Source organism: Cervus canadensis, chromosome 2 (assembly GCF_019320065.1).
Source record: "Cervus canadensis isolate Bull #8, Minnesota chromosome 2, ASM1932006v1, whole genome shotgun sequence".
In the NCBI taxonomy this organism is placed as follows: domain Eukaryota; kingdom Metazoa; phylum Chordata; class Mammalia; order Artiodactyla; family Cervidae; genus Cervus; species Cervus canadensis.
The window spans coordinates 88,494,281-88,509,381 of record NC_057387.1 but is presented as its reverse complement, the minus strand read 5'-3'; the positions used below and the strand labels follow the sequence as shown (position 1 = coordinate 88,509,381).

The following is a 15,101-nucleotide window of genomic DNA, read 5'->3' as shown; positions in this document are numbered from 1 at the left end:
AGTTGCCGTGAAGTGATGGGACTGGATGCCATGATTTTTGTTTTTTGACCGTTGAATTTTAAGCCAAATTCTTCACTCTCTTTCACCTTCATCAAAGGCTCTTGAATTCCTCTTCACTTTCTGTCATTAAGGTGGTGTCTTCTGCTTCTGAGGTTTTTGATATTCCTCCCGGCAATCTTGATTCCAGCTTGTGCTTCATCCAGCCCCTCATTTTGCGTGACGTACTCTGCAAATAAGTTAAATAGGCAGGGCGGCGGTATGGAGCCTTGGTATACTCCTTTCCCAGTTTTGAACCAATCTGTTGTTCCACATTCAGTTCTAACTGTTGCTTCTTTACCTGCCTACAGATTTTTGAGAAGACAGGTAAGGTGTTCTGGTATTCCCATATCTTTAAAAATTTTCCACAGTTTTTTTGTGATCCATACAGTCAAAGGCTTTAGCATAGTCAGTGAAGCATAAGTAGATGTTTTTCTGGAATTCTCTTGCTTTTCTCATGATCCAGTGGATGTTGGCAATTTGATCTCTGGTTCCTCTGCCTTTTCTAAATGTAACTTCTACGTCTGGAAGTTTTCAGCTCACATACAGGTGAATCTTAGCTTGAGGGATTTTGAGCATTACCTTGCTAGTGTGTGGAATGAGTGTAATTTTGGTTTAGTTTGAATGCTGTTTGGCATTGCCCTTTTTTAGGACTGGAATGAAACTGATCTTATCCAGTTCTGTGGCCATTGCTGAGTTTTCCAAATTTGCTGGCAATGAGTGCAGCACTTTTCACAACATCATCTTTAGGATTTGAAATAACTCAGCTGGAATTCCATCCCTTCCACTAGCTTTGTTCATAGTTTTGCTTCCTAAGGCCTACTTGGTTTCACACTCTAGGATATCTGGCTCTAGGTGACCACACCACTGTGGTTATCCAGGTCATTAACACCTTTTTTTAATGCAGTTCCTATATATAATCTTGTCACCTCTTCTTAGTCTCTTCTGCTTCCATTAGGTCCTTATCATTTCTGTCCTTTATTGTGCCCATCTTTGCATGAAATAGTCCCTTGGTATCTATAATCTTCTTGAAGGGATCTCTAGTCTTTCCCATTTTATTGTTTTCCTCTATTTCTTGGCATTGTTCACTTAAGAAGGCTTTCTATCTCTCCTTGCTATTCTTTGGAACTCTGCATATCAGTTAACTATTGCTGTGTAACAAACTATTCCCAAATTCAGTTTTTATTAAATAATGGTTATTATCAGAGTTTACAGGTTTGTAGATTGACTGGGAATCAGTGGATCTGTGGAGAAGGAAATGGCAACACATTCCAGTATTCTTGCCTGGAGAATCCCATGGACGGAGGTGCCTGGTTGGCTACAGTCCATGGGGTCGCTAAGAGTTGGACGTGGCTGAGCAACTTCACTTTCACTTTTCACTTTCATGCATTGGAGAAGGAAATGGCAACCCACTCCAGTGTTCTTGCCTGGAGTATCCCAGGGACGGGGGAGCCTGGTGGGCTGCCGTCTATGGGGTCGCACATAGTCGAACATGACTGAAGTGACTTAGCAGCAGCAGCAGCAGTGGCTCTAGATCATGCTCAGCTCTTTTTGTCTGGGATGATCATATGAGTGTAGGTTGGTTGGAGGCTCCGTTTTACTCCTGTTTGGCTGGGTGTCTCATCCTCTTCTTGGGACCAGAGGGCCACCTCGGGCATGTCCTTTTCATAGTCACAGCAGAAGCAGAAGAGTAACCTGCAACATGCAAGGCATTTTGAGACTTGACCAAAGCAAGTCATATGAAAAACTTGGAATCAAGAGAGAGGGAAATATACTCTACTTTTTTGAAGGTAGGAAACTGCAAAGTCAGATCATAAAGGGAAAAAGAATTAGGGATATCAATGAAGTCATTCACAAGCAACAAATAAGCAGGTGAGATGTGTGGTATTTGCTTAAATTTCTAGTAGGGGGAGATAGTAGCATATGAACAAAGTAAAGATAATTTCAAATAATGATTAGTAGCTGTGAAGAAAATAAAACAAGGTAATGCATTTGTTGGGGGGGGCAAACTTAGGATAGTCAGTGATGGAGTCTATACCTGTATATCCAGTTTTCATCTTCACATCTCTGCTTGTGTATGTAACAGATGTCTCAAATTTCACATGTTCACGTGCAGACTCAAAGAATCAAGGAATCATGGTGGTGACTGAGCCCAGCATTTCTTAAAAATATGAAATTTGTTGTTGTGTATTATAACTCAAGTCAGAGAAATGCACACAACATAAATATACAGCTTAGTGAATTCTCCCAAAACCCATATCTGTAACCTAATTTACCTCCCAGGTCAAAAATAGAATGCTAACACCTAGGAATCCTCTCTGTAGATAATTTTTACCTTAAAAACTTTGTGGCTTTCCTTTTTATCATAAAAACTTGTTGGGTCCTCCCGTCTACAAATTACACCTGCAAATTTCTTTGGGTCCTTTCTGAGATGGCTGAGGGGCAACCTTCTTAAATTTCTTAGCAGTCCTTTGAGAGGAATTGTGAGGCACAGCTCTTTTCTCTTTAGAGAGCTTTTTTTCTGTATGAAAAGTATTCTGAGGCATCATCTTTGATTTTTCTGAGTCTTAAAAGATTTGTCACAACCTGGGCTTCATTTTTGGATCGTGTTTTTCTGGCAGTGAACTGACTTTGATCTTTGCTCAAAGACTATTTGTTAATTTTAGCATCTTTTACCACTTTGAGAGGCTGAGAATTTTCAAAACTATGAAGTCCTGGATTGTTTTTATTTAATAGTCCTTTCTGCAATATAGCATTATAAAACTTTACTATAAGCAGCAAAAATCAATCATGTGGCATTTGAATATTTTGTTTATTATTTAGTTTCTACACAACTTTTGATAATAGTATTATTTCTGCTTCTATGGTAACAGGGGTCTCCTTTTCTCCAGTTTTCAGGAAGATTTTGTCCTTTTGTAAACTCTCATCTGCAGCATCCTCAAAGTTTCTTTGGTTTCTTCAAGGCACTTCAGTCTTTTTCACTAGCAATATTCCAAACTTTGAAATTAGAATGGTTCCAAAGCCATTCACATATTTTACATTTTTGTTCAGTAGAACTCCATTTCCACTGTATTAGTCTGCTTGCGCTGATATAGAAAATACCATAGACCGGGTAGCTCAAACAAGGAAATTTATTTCTCATAGCTCTAGAGGCTGGGAAGTATAAAATCAAGATGTATGATAGGGTTTATATTATACTGAAGCCTCTTTTCTTGGGTCATAGGTGACCTCCATCTCACTGTGTATTCACATGACCTGTTCTTTTGTGTGGGTGCAGAGACAGAGGGAGAGAGAAAATTCTTTGTGTTCTTTTTTTTAAGGATTCTCACCCTCCTGGAAAGTCTCACCCTCATGACCTCGTATACCGTAATTACTATACCTCTGCAAATACCCATCTCCAAATACCATCACATTGGGTGTTAGGACATCAACAAGTGAGTTGAGACACAATTAAGTCTATAGCATTCAGGTACCAAAGTATGTATTGATATTATAAATTACTGTATTACAGTGAGACTGTTTAAAAACCATTTCTTGTTTTAATTCCTGCTGTCTAGTCTTCCCATATGTAAACTCACTGGCCTTTCAGTGTGTTCAATAAGCCAAACTTATTCCTTGTACCACAGTCTTATATTTTCTTTGGCTACAGTGCTCTTTATTCTTTCAAGGTCAACTCTTTTCATGGTTTAGGTCTTAAAAAAAATCTTATATCTACAACACTTTACAGAAGTATTTCTGCTTGGATGTCTAATAGATCTTTCAAATTTAATAGGTCTGAAACTGAAATACTAATTGTCTCCTTGAACTTCCACCTTCCCCATCGTTTCCTCCTTAAGTTTTTCCTATCGAGAAAATGGTAACTCCGCTTTTCTAGGGCCTATGACAAAAAATCTTAAGAGCCATTTTTCATTTTTCTTGTACTCAATATTCAATATATCAGCAAACCTTTTTACTCATTTCTCAGAATATCTATAAATATGAGAAATAGAAATGTTTCTCTATATTTCCCCCACTTCTTCTGTAGTACAGACTATCATAATTTCTCACCTGGAATGTAGGAGTCTCCTAAATAGTTTTTCTGCTTCTGCACATGCACCTGTACAGTCAACTTTTTCTTTTGTCCAGATCAGTGCTTTTCAAATATAAACTAGATCATTTCATTCCTCTGCTCAAAACTCTATTGTGTTCTTACCACACTCAAATCGAAACCTTCAGGTCTTATTATGGCCTACAAACTTCTATATGATCTGACCTTCCACCCTCATTATCTCTCTGACTTCATCTCCTACATTTTTTTTTCTTTCACCTCTCTGCCCCAACTTCAAACACAGTAAGCACATTGCTGCTTCAAGCAGGGCCTTAGCCTTGCTGTTTCAACTTCTGAAACACTCTACCCTAAGATATCAGTGCTAACTTTCTTACTTCCGTCAGGTCTTTGCTCAAATGTCATCTTCTGCTTTCTTTCATCGTCCTCATTCCCAGAATTGCCTATCCTCTATCTTCTGCTTTATCATTTTATATAGCACTTATAAAAATCTGGCTATATATATTTTCTTATTTCTTGAATGTCTCTTCCAACTGATTGAAATCCACAGTTCAGTCAGTTCAGTCACTCAGTCTTGTTTGACTGTTTGCCGCCCCATGGACTGCAGCACACCAGGCTTCCGGGTCTATCACCAACACCCGGAGCTTGCTCAAACTCATGTCCATCGAGTCGGTGATGCCACCCAACCATCTCATCCTCTGTCGTCCCCTTCTCCTGCCTTCAATCTTCCCCAGCATCAGGGTCTTTTCCAGTGAGTCAGCTCTTCGCATCAGCTGGCCAAAGTATTGGAGCTTCAGCTTCAGCATCAGTCCATCCAATGAACATTCAGGACTGTTTTCCTTTATGAGTGACTGGTTTGATCTCCTTGGAGTCCAAGGGACTCTTCTCCAACAACATAGTTCAAAAGCATCAATTATTTCTTTAGGGTCCAACTCTCACATCCATACATGACTATTGGAAAAACTGTAGATTTGACTAGACAGACCTTTGTTGGCAAAGTAATGTCTGCTTTTTAATATGCTGTTTAGATTTGTCATAGCTTTTCTTCCAAGGTGCAAGCGTCTTTTAATTCCATGGCTGCAGTCACCATCTGCAGTGATTTTGGAGCCTAAGAAAATAGTCTCTCACTATTTCCATTGTTTTCCCATTTATTTGCCATGAAGTGATGGGACCAGATGTCATGGTCTTCATTTTTTGAAAGTTGGGTTTTAAACCAGCTTTTTCACTCTCCTCTTTCACTTTCTTTAGTTCCTCTTTGCTTTCTGCCATAAGGGTAGTGTCATCTACATATCTGAGGTTATTGATATTTCTCCTGGCAATCTTGATTCCAGCTTGTGCTTCATCCAGCCCAGCATTTCGCATGATGTACTCTGCATATAAGTTAAATAAGCAAGGTGACAGTATACAACCTTCACGTACTCCTTGCCCAATTTAGAACCAGTGTGTTGTTCCATGTCCAGTTCTAACTGTTGCTTCTTGACCTGCTTACAGATTTCTCAGGAGGCAGGTCAGGTGGTCTGGTATTCCCATCTCTTTCAGAATTTTCCACAGTCTGTTGTGATCCACACAGTCAAAGGCTTTTGTGTAGTCAATAAAGCAGAAGTAGATGTTTTTCTGGAACTCTGTTGCTTTTTCTACGATGCAATGGATGTTGGCAGTTTGCTCTCTGGTTCCTCTGCCTTTTCTAAATCCAGTATGTGAATATCTCAGTTCACATACTATTGAAGCCTCTCTTGGAGAATTTTGTGCATTACTTTGCTAGCATGTGAGATGAGTGCAATTGTGCAGTAGTCTGAACATTCTTTGGCATTGCCTTATTGGGATTGTAATGAAAATTGACCTTTTTCAGTCCTGTGGCCACTGCTGGGTTTTCCAGATTTGCTGGCTATTGAGTGCAGCACTTTCACAGCATCATCTTTTAGGATTTGAAATGGCTCAACTGGAATTCCATCACCTCCACTAGCTTTGTTCATAGTGATGCTTCCTAAGGCCCACTAGACTTCACATTCCAGGATGTCTGGCTCTAGGTGAGTGATCACACTATCGTGGTTATCTGGGTCATAAAGATCTTTTTTGTATAGTTCTTCTGTGTATTCTTGCCACCTCTTCTTAATACCTTCTGCTTCTGTTAGGTGCTTACCGTTTCTGTCCTTTAGTGTGCCCATCTTTGCATGAAATGTTCCCTTGGTATCTCTAATTTTCTTGAAGAGATCTCTAGTCTTTCCCATTCTATTGTTTTCCTCTATTTCTTTTTATTGATTGCTGAGAAATGCATTCTTATCTCTCCTTGCTGATCTTTGGACTCTGCATTCAGTTGGGTATATATTTCCTCTTCTCCTTTGCCTTTAGCTTCTCTTCATTTGTCAACTCTTTGTAAGGGCTCCACTGATTTTTGTTTGTTTTATTCCCTGTTCTTTGACTGTTACTTAGAAGAGTGCCTGGCATAGAACAGGTATTCTGTAATTAATTAATCTTAGAGGCCCTTTTCTTCATCATTCTAATTAAAGTGGATCCCTCCTGTTATTCTTTTTTTTTTCTCCTCCTGTTATTCTTTTTCATATATAGCTTCCTATTGCTTTCCTTCATAGCACTTAGCACTATTTATATTCATATAATTATTGTGTGTGGTTTTACTTGTTTAATTTTTGTCTTCCTTATCCTTATTTCTCTTATAAACTTGTTTGAAAGTAGAAATTATGTTTGTTTTGTCTACCTTCAAGCCATCCAGCCTAGCAACAGTGGTTGGCATGTAATCTGGCCAGAAGAAAGGGTTTTCCCCCTCTTTTTTCCTACAGTCTCTAGGATATTTAAATGTTCAATACCTGTTTTTTTTTTAATGAATGAATGAGTAAATTTCCATACCCATATTATCTTATTTAATTCTCACTACAATCCACTGTAGGAGATGTAATTATACTGTTAAGTACAATTCTGGCTTCAGGATCTCATATATATATTTAATATTTCTCTCTCATATATGTGTATATTATATATATATATATTTTCTCTTTCATTCTTTTCTTCCTTTCTTTCTCTCTCTCTCCCCACTTTGTTTTTTCCTTTGTTTGTCTTTGTTCCTTCCTTCCTTTTTTTCTTTAAATGGTGTTGAGAAAGTGTCCTTTAATTCTTTCAGAAGATTACCACCATGGATCTCCTGTACTTTTTTCACCCTTCCCTATAGTCATGATTTGATCTATTGCAACATTTTTTTCACTTTTTGCAGCAGCATTTCAACATTTTTCTACAAGTGTTTCACTCTTGGGGGGAGTCTTTCTCTTCTGGGTGATAGTTTCAGAGCAATTGTAAGCCTGCCACTAACTCCCCACTCCTTCCCTCTGCAGTGTTTTCAGACTGCCCTTCTTCCCTGGGAGGCTTCCTGTGGAAGTGTGAGCTGTTGCTATGAAAGTTACTGGCAGATATTTGGTTACTTTTCCCCTTTATCTTTTTTTTCCACTTATAGGTAATTTGAAGTTTTGTGTTTTCTTTTGTCTAGTTATGCTGAGGGTATGATTTTATGCAGTTTTATTTGTTCTTCTTGTTTATTGGTATTGTTTTTGAGAATATGGAGATTTAGGCCGCTTCCATTGCCCTCGACTAGCTGGAAATCCTGTGTTTGGTGTGCTTTCAATCTTTCCTAAAGTTTTACATTACTCAGAGTAGTTGGACAGTTTTTTCTGGTCTAAAATTTGAAGTTTAATGTATAGCATTTTAGTCGAAATGTTATTCTTCATCCAGTAGATTTCTAGTGAATTGTAGAATTTCATAGAGTTTTAAGTTGTCACTTGAAATCGCTATTTTTGAATGTGTCCTAGAAATGAATATGTAAGAATGTTTGTAGTAGCTTACATTCTGCCATAGAATCAGGAGACTTTTGTGGCTTCAAAGTTTGATTCCAGGAGATTGAAATCTTCTTATACCATGCATATTCTTAAAACAACCAAAAATGTGAATTGGCAGTTCAGAATCAGGAGTCAGCAAGCCCTCTATCTGTGTCCTGTCTTCATAAATACATGGTAAGTGACTGGCAGAATATTTTTCAAAGGGTTGCTACCTTGTATAGATTAATTCTATCTCATAGTAAGGAAACAAGAAGGAAAGACATAATACCTATTGAATATCTCCTATTTCAGACACTATGCCAGGTGCTTTTATATAGTTTAGCTGCTCTTCTTCCTATAAATCCATGTATGAATTGCTTATAAATCTTCTAATGGATGATTGTAAAGCATTTGTACTTCCTGTGACAAGAAACTTGCCACAGACACTACTCATTCCATTTTTCTGGGTGATTCCAGTTGTTACAGTGTCCTTTTTCATGTTGAACTCAAATCTCTCTCCCTATAGTTTCTGTCTTCTGAGACTCATATTAATAGAACAAGCCTCTTTCACCTTATAGCCCATCAAATATCTGAAGCCAGCCGGACCTTGTTCCTTTAACTGTTTCTCATTATGTTACTGGAGAAGGAAATGGCAACCCACTCCAGTATTCTTGCCTAGAGCATCCCGTGGACAGAAGAGCCTGGTGGGCTGCTGTCCACAGGGTTGCACAGAGTCAGACATGACTGAAGCGACTTAGCATGCATGCATGCATTGGAGAAGGAAATGGCAACTCACTCCAGTATTCTTGCCGGATAATCCCAGGGACAGAAGAGCCTGGTGGGCTGCCGTTTATGGGGTCACACAGAGTCGGACATGACTAAAGTGACTTAGCAGCAGCAGCAGCATTATGTTACTGAAGTGCACGTCCATGTGCCTGATGAACAGAGAGGCCAATGATATTGCAGTAACCTTTGCCTCCTAATGACTGCATGCTAATGTCTGTACTTGTCTGGGCTCTGTTACAATTGTTTCATTACCCATCATCGCCAGACTAATTCCTATACTGTGATCACATGTAAGCTTTTCTGGTAATCGCATCACACTGGTGGTTCACATTAAGTTTATAGTGGAACAGAACCTCAGAGCTTTTCTCATGGTTGCTGCTCCTTTTCTTAGGCAGTTTTGGGTATTCAAGAATAGAACTGGGCATTTAATTAATTATATTCTGAGCCATCTCATTGATAAATCTCTTCGAAGTCTATTTGGATCCAACGTTGTAGCAGTCTCTCCCAGTTTCAGATTTGATGATCATAACTTTAATTTTCTAATCCAATTTTTAGAAATATTACCCAGAGCATGGCTGAAGTTAGAGGTTAGTAGTAGAAACTTTTCTCTAAGTTACTACATTGATCAGTGCCTTTTGTTGATCAGTGATTCTGTGTTCTGCTGGCTCTTAAAATGCTCTTATGACATGGTCAGTTAAGTTGGAAAATGCTTCGTACTTTAACTCCCTTTTGGACAGTCATAATATACATGCAATGGTAAGGGTTCTGAATGTTTTGCCATAAAGAAATTTGTTTAACTTTGTTTAAGCAAGTGTTATGTAAACTTGACAGAAGAACCTGCATATTTATAATAACACCCCCAAGCCCCTGAAAACCAAAAGGAAATAAACCTCGCATTACAGTATTTCCTTATCATGTCACAAAAGATGATCTTAAAGATTTTTTCCATTGTTGGAACTTCCCTGGTGGTCCACCTGGCTAAGACTTCATGTTCCCAATGCTGGGGGGCCTGGGTTCAATCCTTGTTCAGGGAACTAGATCCTGCATGCTGTAACTAGAAGATCCTGCATGCTGCAACTAAGACCTGGCACAGCCAAATAAGCAAAAAATGAAATAAATACTAAGAAAGAAAATTCAGGCATTAAAAAAAAAGATTTTGTCTTTTTTATCTAGATGGTATGTTTCATTTGATCTACTAGCCAATATGAAAAAGATATTATTAATAATTTGATATGGCTTGTTCTTGCTGAACTCATACCATCTGCTTCTGGAGCACTCACTACTGTTACTGGTATGAAATAACCAGTGTGGTCTCTACCTTCTTTCATTTTTATTAGAATTGAGAGAATATTTGCTTAATTATATGTGTCATTTCTGCTCTGAAGATTACCCTCTTTGATAGAGAGAAAACAGAAATGGGAACTCTCCACGTTATCATGCTGTCTATGAACATAATATTATCAGCTCCAATCAGTGGACTTTTTCCTTCCTTGGTCTTTCTGCTCCAATGGAGGATTCAAACTCTATTTTATTCTGTTTTGTCTCCTTAAAAATAGTAAGAAAAATTTTTGTAGATCATGCTTCATTAGCATGTTTGCTTTTGTTTTCTGATAGTAATCTCTAAACTTTCTGTTAATTTAAAAAGCACACACTTTTTCATTAGACTGTAACTCTTCTATAGACCCTCCTGCTTTTTTTTTTTTTTCATTTATTTTTATTAGTTGGAGGCTAATTACTTTACAATATTGTAGTGGTTTTTGCCATACATTGACATGAATCAGCCGTGGATTTACATGTGTTCCCCATCCCGATCCCCCCTCCTGCCTCCCTCCCCATCCCATCTCTCTGGGTCTTCTCAGTGCACCAGCCCTGAGCACTTGTCTCATGCATCCAACCTGGGCTGGTGATGTTCTGAGAGAATAGCATTGAAACAAGTATACTATCAAGGGTGAAACAGACCCTCCTGCTTTATTATAAGGAAAAAGAAGATCAGGCCCTGGAAGTTATGAATTGTAAAATTCACTTCGTCCAGAGGATTGGGATCTTTTGGCACTGGGATTGAACTTCTTGAAGAATTGCTGGCAGTGCTTTCCTGCCTTATAACCACTGCGGTCCTAAGCTGTATTTTCTGGTTTTTGAAACTAGACCCTAGTTGTATTAGGTAGAATAGGCCAGTTTGAACTATTTTCATATCATATGCTTATTAGTTGATTCAATTCATTAAATATACCCATTTAATTATAAAGAAATGTTTATCTGAAGGGTCAGTGTTGAAGTTTTCAATACTAATATCTGTGCAGGGGAACATGTGGAAATATTTAGCAGGATACTGAGTTCCATTGCAACATTGTTAATAAACAACAGGAAGTCATTAACTTGCTAATAGAAGTTTGCTTTCTTTATAGGAACAACACTTGAACACTTTGCAAAAATTGGATGGAAAAATCATAAACATTCAGTTAATAACCCGTAAGTATTTCAGAGACAAGAAGTGAAAATCTGGGTTATTTGCTTATGTAATATGCAACTTTATAGTTGAAAAGCAAATGCAAGAACTCAAAGATGTTATTAATAACTCGAATTTTTTTTCCTTAGGAAAAGCTTGTGCCCAAGTAAACTCTTGATTACTTTTCAATTTAGATTTTGGTCTGTTCATATTTTTGTTGTTGTTGTTTAGTATTTGGGATGCCATTTGAGTTTAGTGGCTCTTTTAAGAAAGAATGTGAATGACTTGTGTTAAAAGATGTAATTTGTCATTGGTTCCAACCCTACTAAATGATATTTATTATAATAATTTTAATTGGAAAAAATCAGGCCCCATTTTAGAACATTCTTTAAAACGTTTCCTAGTTTGTTTTCATCAATTAGAATGTTTGTAAAACATGTGTTGGTAGTTGTTTAAATGACTTTATATTACATTATTTGTGTTTTAATCATGTTAATGTCATTAACTCTTACTCTGATAGAATAATATGGTGATTTGAATAGTAAAAAATAGTCTGAAATAAAATTACATTATATGTATTACTGATAATTAATCTTTGAATCCCTAATGCCTAGTGCAATGTGTGGCTCATGGCAATGTACTTAAGAGTTGCTGAATAAAATGGGTTCACTGGGAATTGAATTTGTGCCCTACCACTGGAATCTCTACAAAAGCAATGCCACTAGGCAATAAAAGAATAGTGGCTAATTTTATTAAATGCCAACTGTCTGTCACTGTGCTGTGTACTCTTATGTATATTTTCATTTAATCCTCTCAAGGACCCTATAAGGTAGTTATTTTTATTTTATAGGTGATGAAAATGAGGCTTACTGAAATTGGGCACCTTGTTCAGTATCATCCTAAATAGAGGCAAAACAATGTTTATATTTTTCCTTCTAGACTATAAACTTCTTGAGAACAAGAGCCATCTCTTATCTTTATGTTCTTAATGTTTAGTGCAGAGTCTGGAACATAATAGGTGCTCAGTAAATTGTTTCTGAACTATTAAATTTTACCATGTTTAATAAATGTAAAACTATGATAAGGAACATTTTATACCACAAGTGGATCATTACCACATATGTCTAATAGTTCATGCTACTTCTCATTCATGTTCTTCTCATTCTTCTGATTTTAAATTGGTGTTTGAATTCAAGGCATACCTAACTAACAAGTAATACCTCATCCTATGTCCTAAATCTGAGGGTATTTTGTGAAACTAAGGGTATTGTGGAAGCTTTGGTTAATTCCCTTGCTTATCTAATAAAATGGAAATTCCTTCATTTAAGATAACCTGTTATAATTTGGCCCCATTCTACTTTACTGGTCTTATTTCCTTCTTCCCTGATTACTCTCAATCTCACTCTTCACCAGATTGCTCGATATTTCCTAAGTGTCCTCTGTAGTGCTTGCTTCTGTGTTTTTAGTTATGTGTTAGCTCTCCCTGAAGTGTCCTTGTCTTTCTTTTGTTTGATGACTATCTACTTACTCATTAAGTCCCATTCCAAGTATCATTGCTTCTCCTAATACTTTCTTAGAACTTCCTGGTCATAATTATTTTTTCTCATGAGCTTCATTGTACCATCTGTATACCTCTATTATAACATATCACACTGTATCTTATTTATAAATCTTTCTTCTCTGATGATGATAGTTCTTGAGCAGAGATTATATCTCTGTATCTTTTTTGTATCTTAAGTACCCTTTAGGGTATTGGAACATAGTATATGCTCAACAAACTTTGCTGTTACTGAATATCACTTAGGATGAGCTGTCTTAAGCTCATAAATATAGATAAATATATATATATCTAGAACGGACTTCTTTGTCCTCAGAATTTGGAGAACCATTAAAAGTCCTTGTCACTTCCCCAAACAGTTAAGGAACTGTACTAACATACTGAGAAATTGACGGTACTGTAGTTCCTGGCTTTGAGGCTCCAAAGCTCAGCTCTTGACTTTCCCCAGAGAAGCAAAGCTTCTAAGTCTTTCTTTTACTTAATTCCCTGCCTAACCAGGCACTCATTTATCCACTCATTACAGCATTCTTCTAAAGGAATTTCATTCACTCAGCTAATATGTATTCAGTAGCTTGCTGTATGTAAGACACTCCTTAAGCTGCTAGTGATACAGCAGTGAGCAAGAAGGATAAGTTCCATGTCCTCATGGATCCTCTGCTATATATTATTAAGTCCTCAATTCTGTTGAATAGGCAAATATTATCTCTGAATTTCAGCTTCATCATTTAGAACTCATTGAAACAGCCCAAGAATAGCCTTCTATTTCAGTTGCTAACTTCTTACACTAGATTTTGCTTGGCTAGTGAAGAAAGAGAAAGCTGTGTTTGCTAATCAGTCATTAGAAATACCTTGTATTTCTAAGAAGGTTGAGTTAAGAACTATTCTCGAGTGCTTCCTCACAAATTATAAGAACACCTAAGGGCAGTGAGAATCTGTGATCAGTAAATAATAGGATTAGGGGTAGCTTCTGCCACTTGAGCCTTCAGACTTGTGTCTATAATTCTCTCCTAGTTGTCTTCACTTAAATGTCCCATGGGTGCCTCAGAGTCAACATATCCATACAGAATTTCCCATTTCCCCTCCATAGTGTTTTTCCGTCAGCATTCTTCCTCTTGGTGAATCACGTCAACATATATCCAGTGATTTAAGGTAGAAAACTAGAAGTCATCCTTGGCTTTCCCTTCTTCCTCACTGTCCCATATGAGATGCAGATGAGCAGGGTTGAATGAAATCCTAGTGATTCTATGTCTTTACTATCTCTTGAATTCATTGGTTCACCTCATCTTTCACTTCTAATTTCCTATTTCAAACCCTTGTCATTTCTTGCCTTAGTTATTGTCCTAATCTCTTAGTTGATTTACCTACTTTTGGTAATGTCTTTTAACTGTCTCTTTTCTATTCCACAGCCTTCTTACTGAAATACAAATCTGGTCATGTCACTCCCCAGCTTAATACCCTTTATAAGTTCTTCACTGTTTTCAGTATCAAATGTAAACGCTATATACCAGACTTTCATGATCTGATCCTGTTCATGTCTCCTGCCCCATGTGCTGACCTTTCTGCCAGGAATTCTCTGTCTCCCACTTCCTCTTATTTGCAACCTTGGAAAGGAAGCCCTTTTGGTATCTGGGTTTGATGCATATCCTGTTGCTCCCATGGCACTTTGTATAACATTTCTATCATGGCATTTATCATACTAGAATGGTGTTTTTATTGCTGTGGGTTCAGACTAAGCTCCTTGAGAGTAGGGACTGTGTCTATATCCCCATCGTCTAGTACAGGATCTGGCTTAAATAAAGTCGTTTTTTGAAAGTTGGTGATGGACAAAGTTAACTTTAGAAGCAAAGGTATAGACAGTAGTGTGCAGATCTGAGTTACATGGGCTTTGTTTCTAAACACTGGAATTGCTTGTTAACTTTCACAACAGTTGGATTTTGCTTTTGGAAACTCCCCTACTGTGTCTATTTGTTTTTGCCAGAGCAATTTCTGAAACATTTTGTTATATTGTTAGATGCACCAAACAGGGTAAAAATAAGTTTCTTCTTTGCAGTGATCAGAAAGGAAATGTATTTTGAAAAATGTAGACATTTTATTAAAGACTCTGTACATTTATTTAGGAACTCCGTTCAATTCAGTTCAGTTCAGTCCAGTCGCTCAGTCATGTCCGACTCTTTGCGACCCCATGAATTACAGCACGCCAGGCCTCCCTGTCCATCACCAACTCCAGGAGTTTACTCAAACTCATGCCCATCGAGTCGGTGATGCCATCCAGCCATCTCATCCTCTGTCATCCCCTTCTCCTCCTGCCCCCAGTCCCTCCTAGCATCAGGGTCTTTGCCAACGAGTCAACCCTTTGCATGAGGTGGCCAAAGTATTGGAGTTTCAGCTTCAGATTAGGTCCTTCCATGAACA

The 15,101-nt window shown here is 37.7% G+C and overlaps 1 protein-coding gene and 1 long non-coding RNA gene across 4 annotated transcripts in view; one reads left to right on the top strand and one right to left on the bottom strand.

Moving 5' to 3' along the window:
- The window catches only part of SCP2 (sterol carrier protein 2), a 108,625-nt gene that overhangs the window by 36,460 nt on the left and 57,064 nt on the right, over positions 1 to 15,101 (top strand). For all 3 annotated transcript variants that reach the window (XM_043461298.1, XM_043461297.1, XM_043461299.1), the window contains exon 7: positions 11,091 to 11,154. In XM_043461298.1, the coding sequence (XP_043317233.1) occupies positions 11,091 to 11,154 (64 nt within the window). The remainder of the gene's footprint in view (positions 1 to 11,090; positions 11,155 to 15,101) is intronic.
- On the bottom strand, positions 432 to 5,827 carry LOC122436965. The gene is made up of 3 exons (XR_006268159.1): positions 5,797 to 5,827; positions 4,314 to 4,318; positions 432 to 574 (listed from the first exon to the last, which is right to left on the bottom strand). It is a non-coding gene; the product is annotated as an uncharacterized LOC122436965 (long non-coding RNA).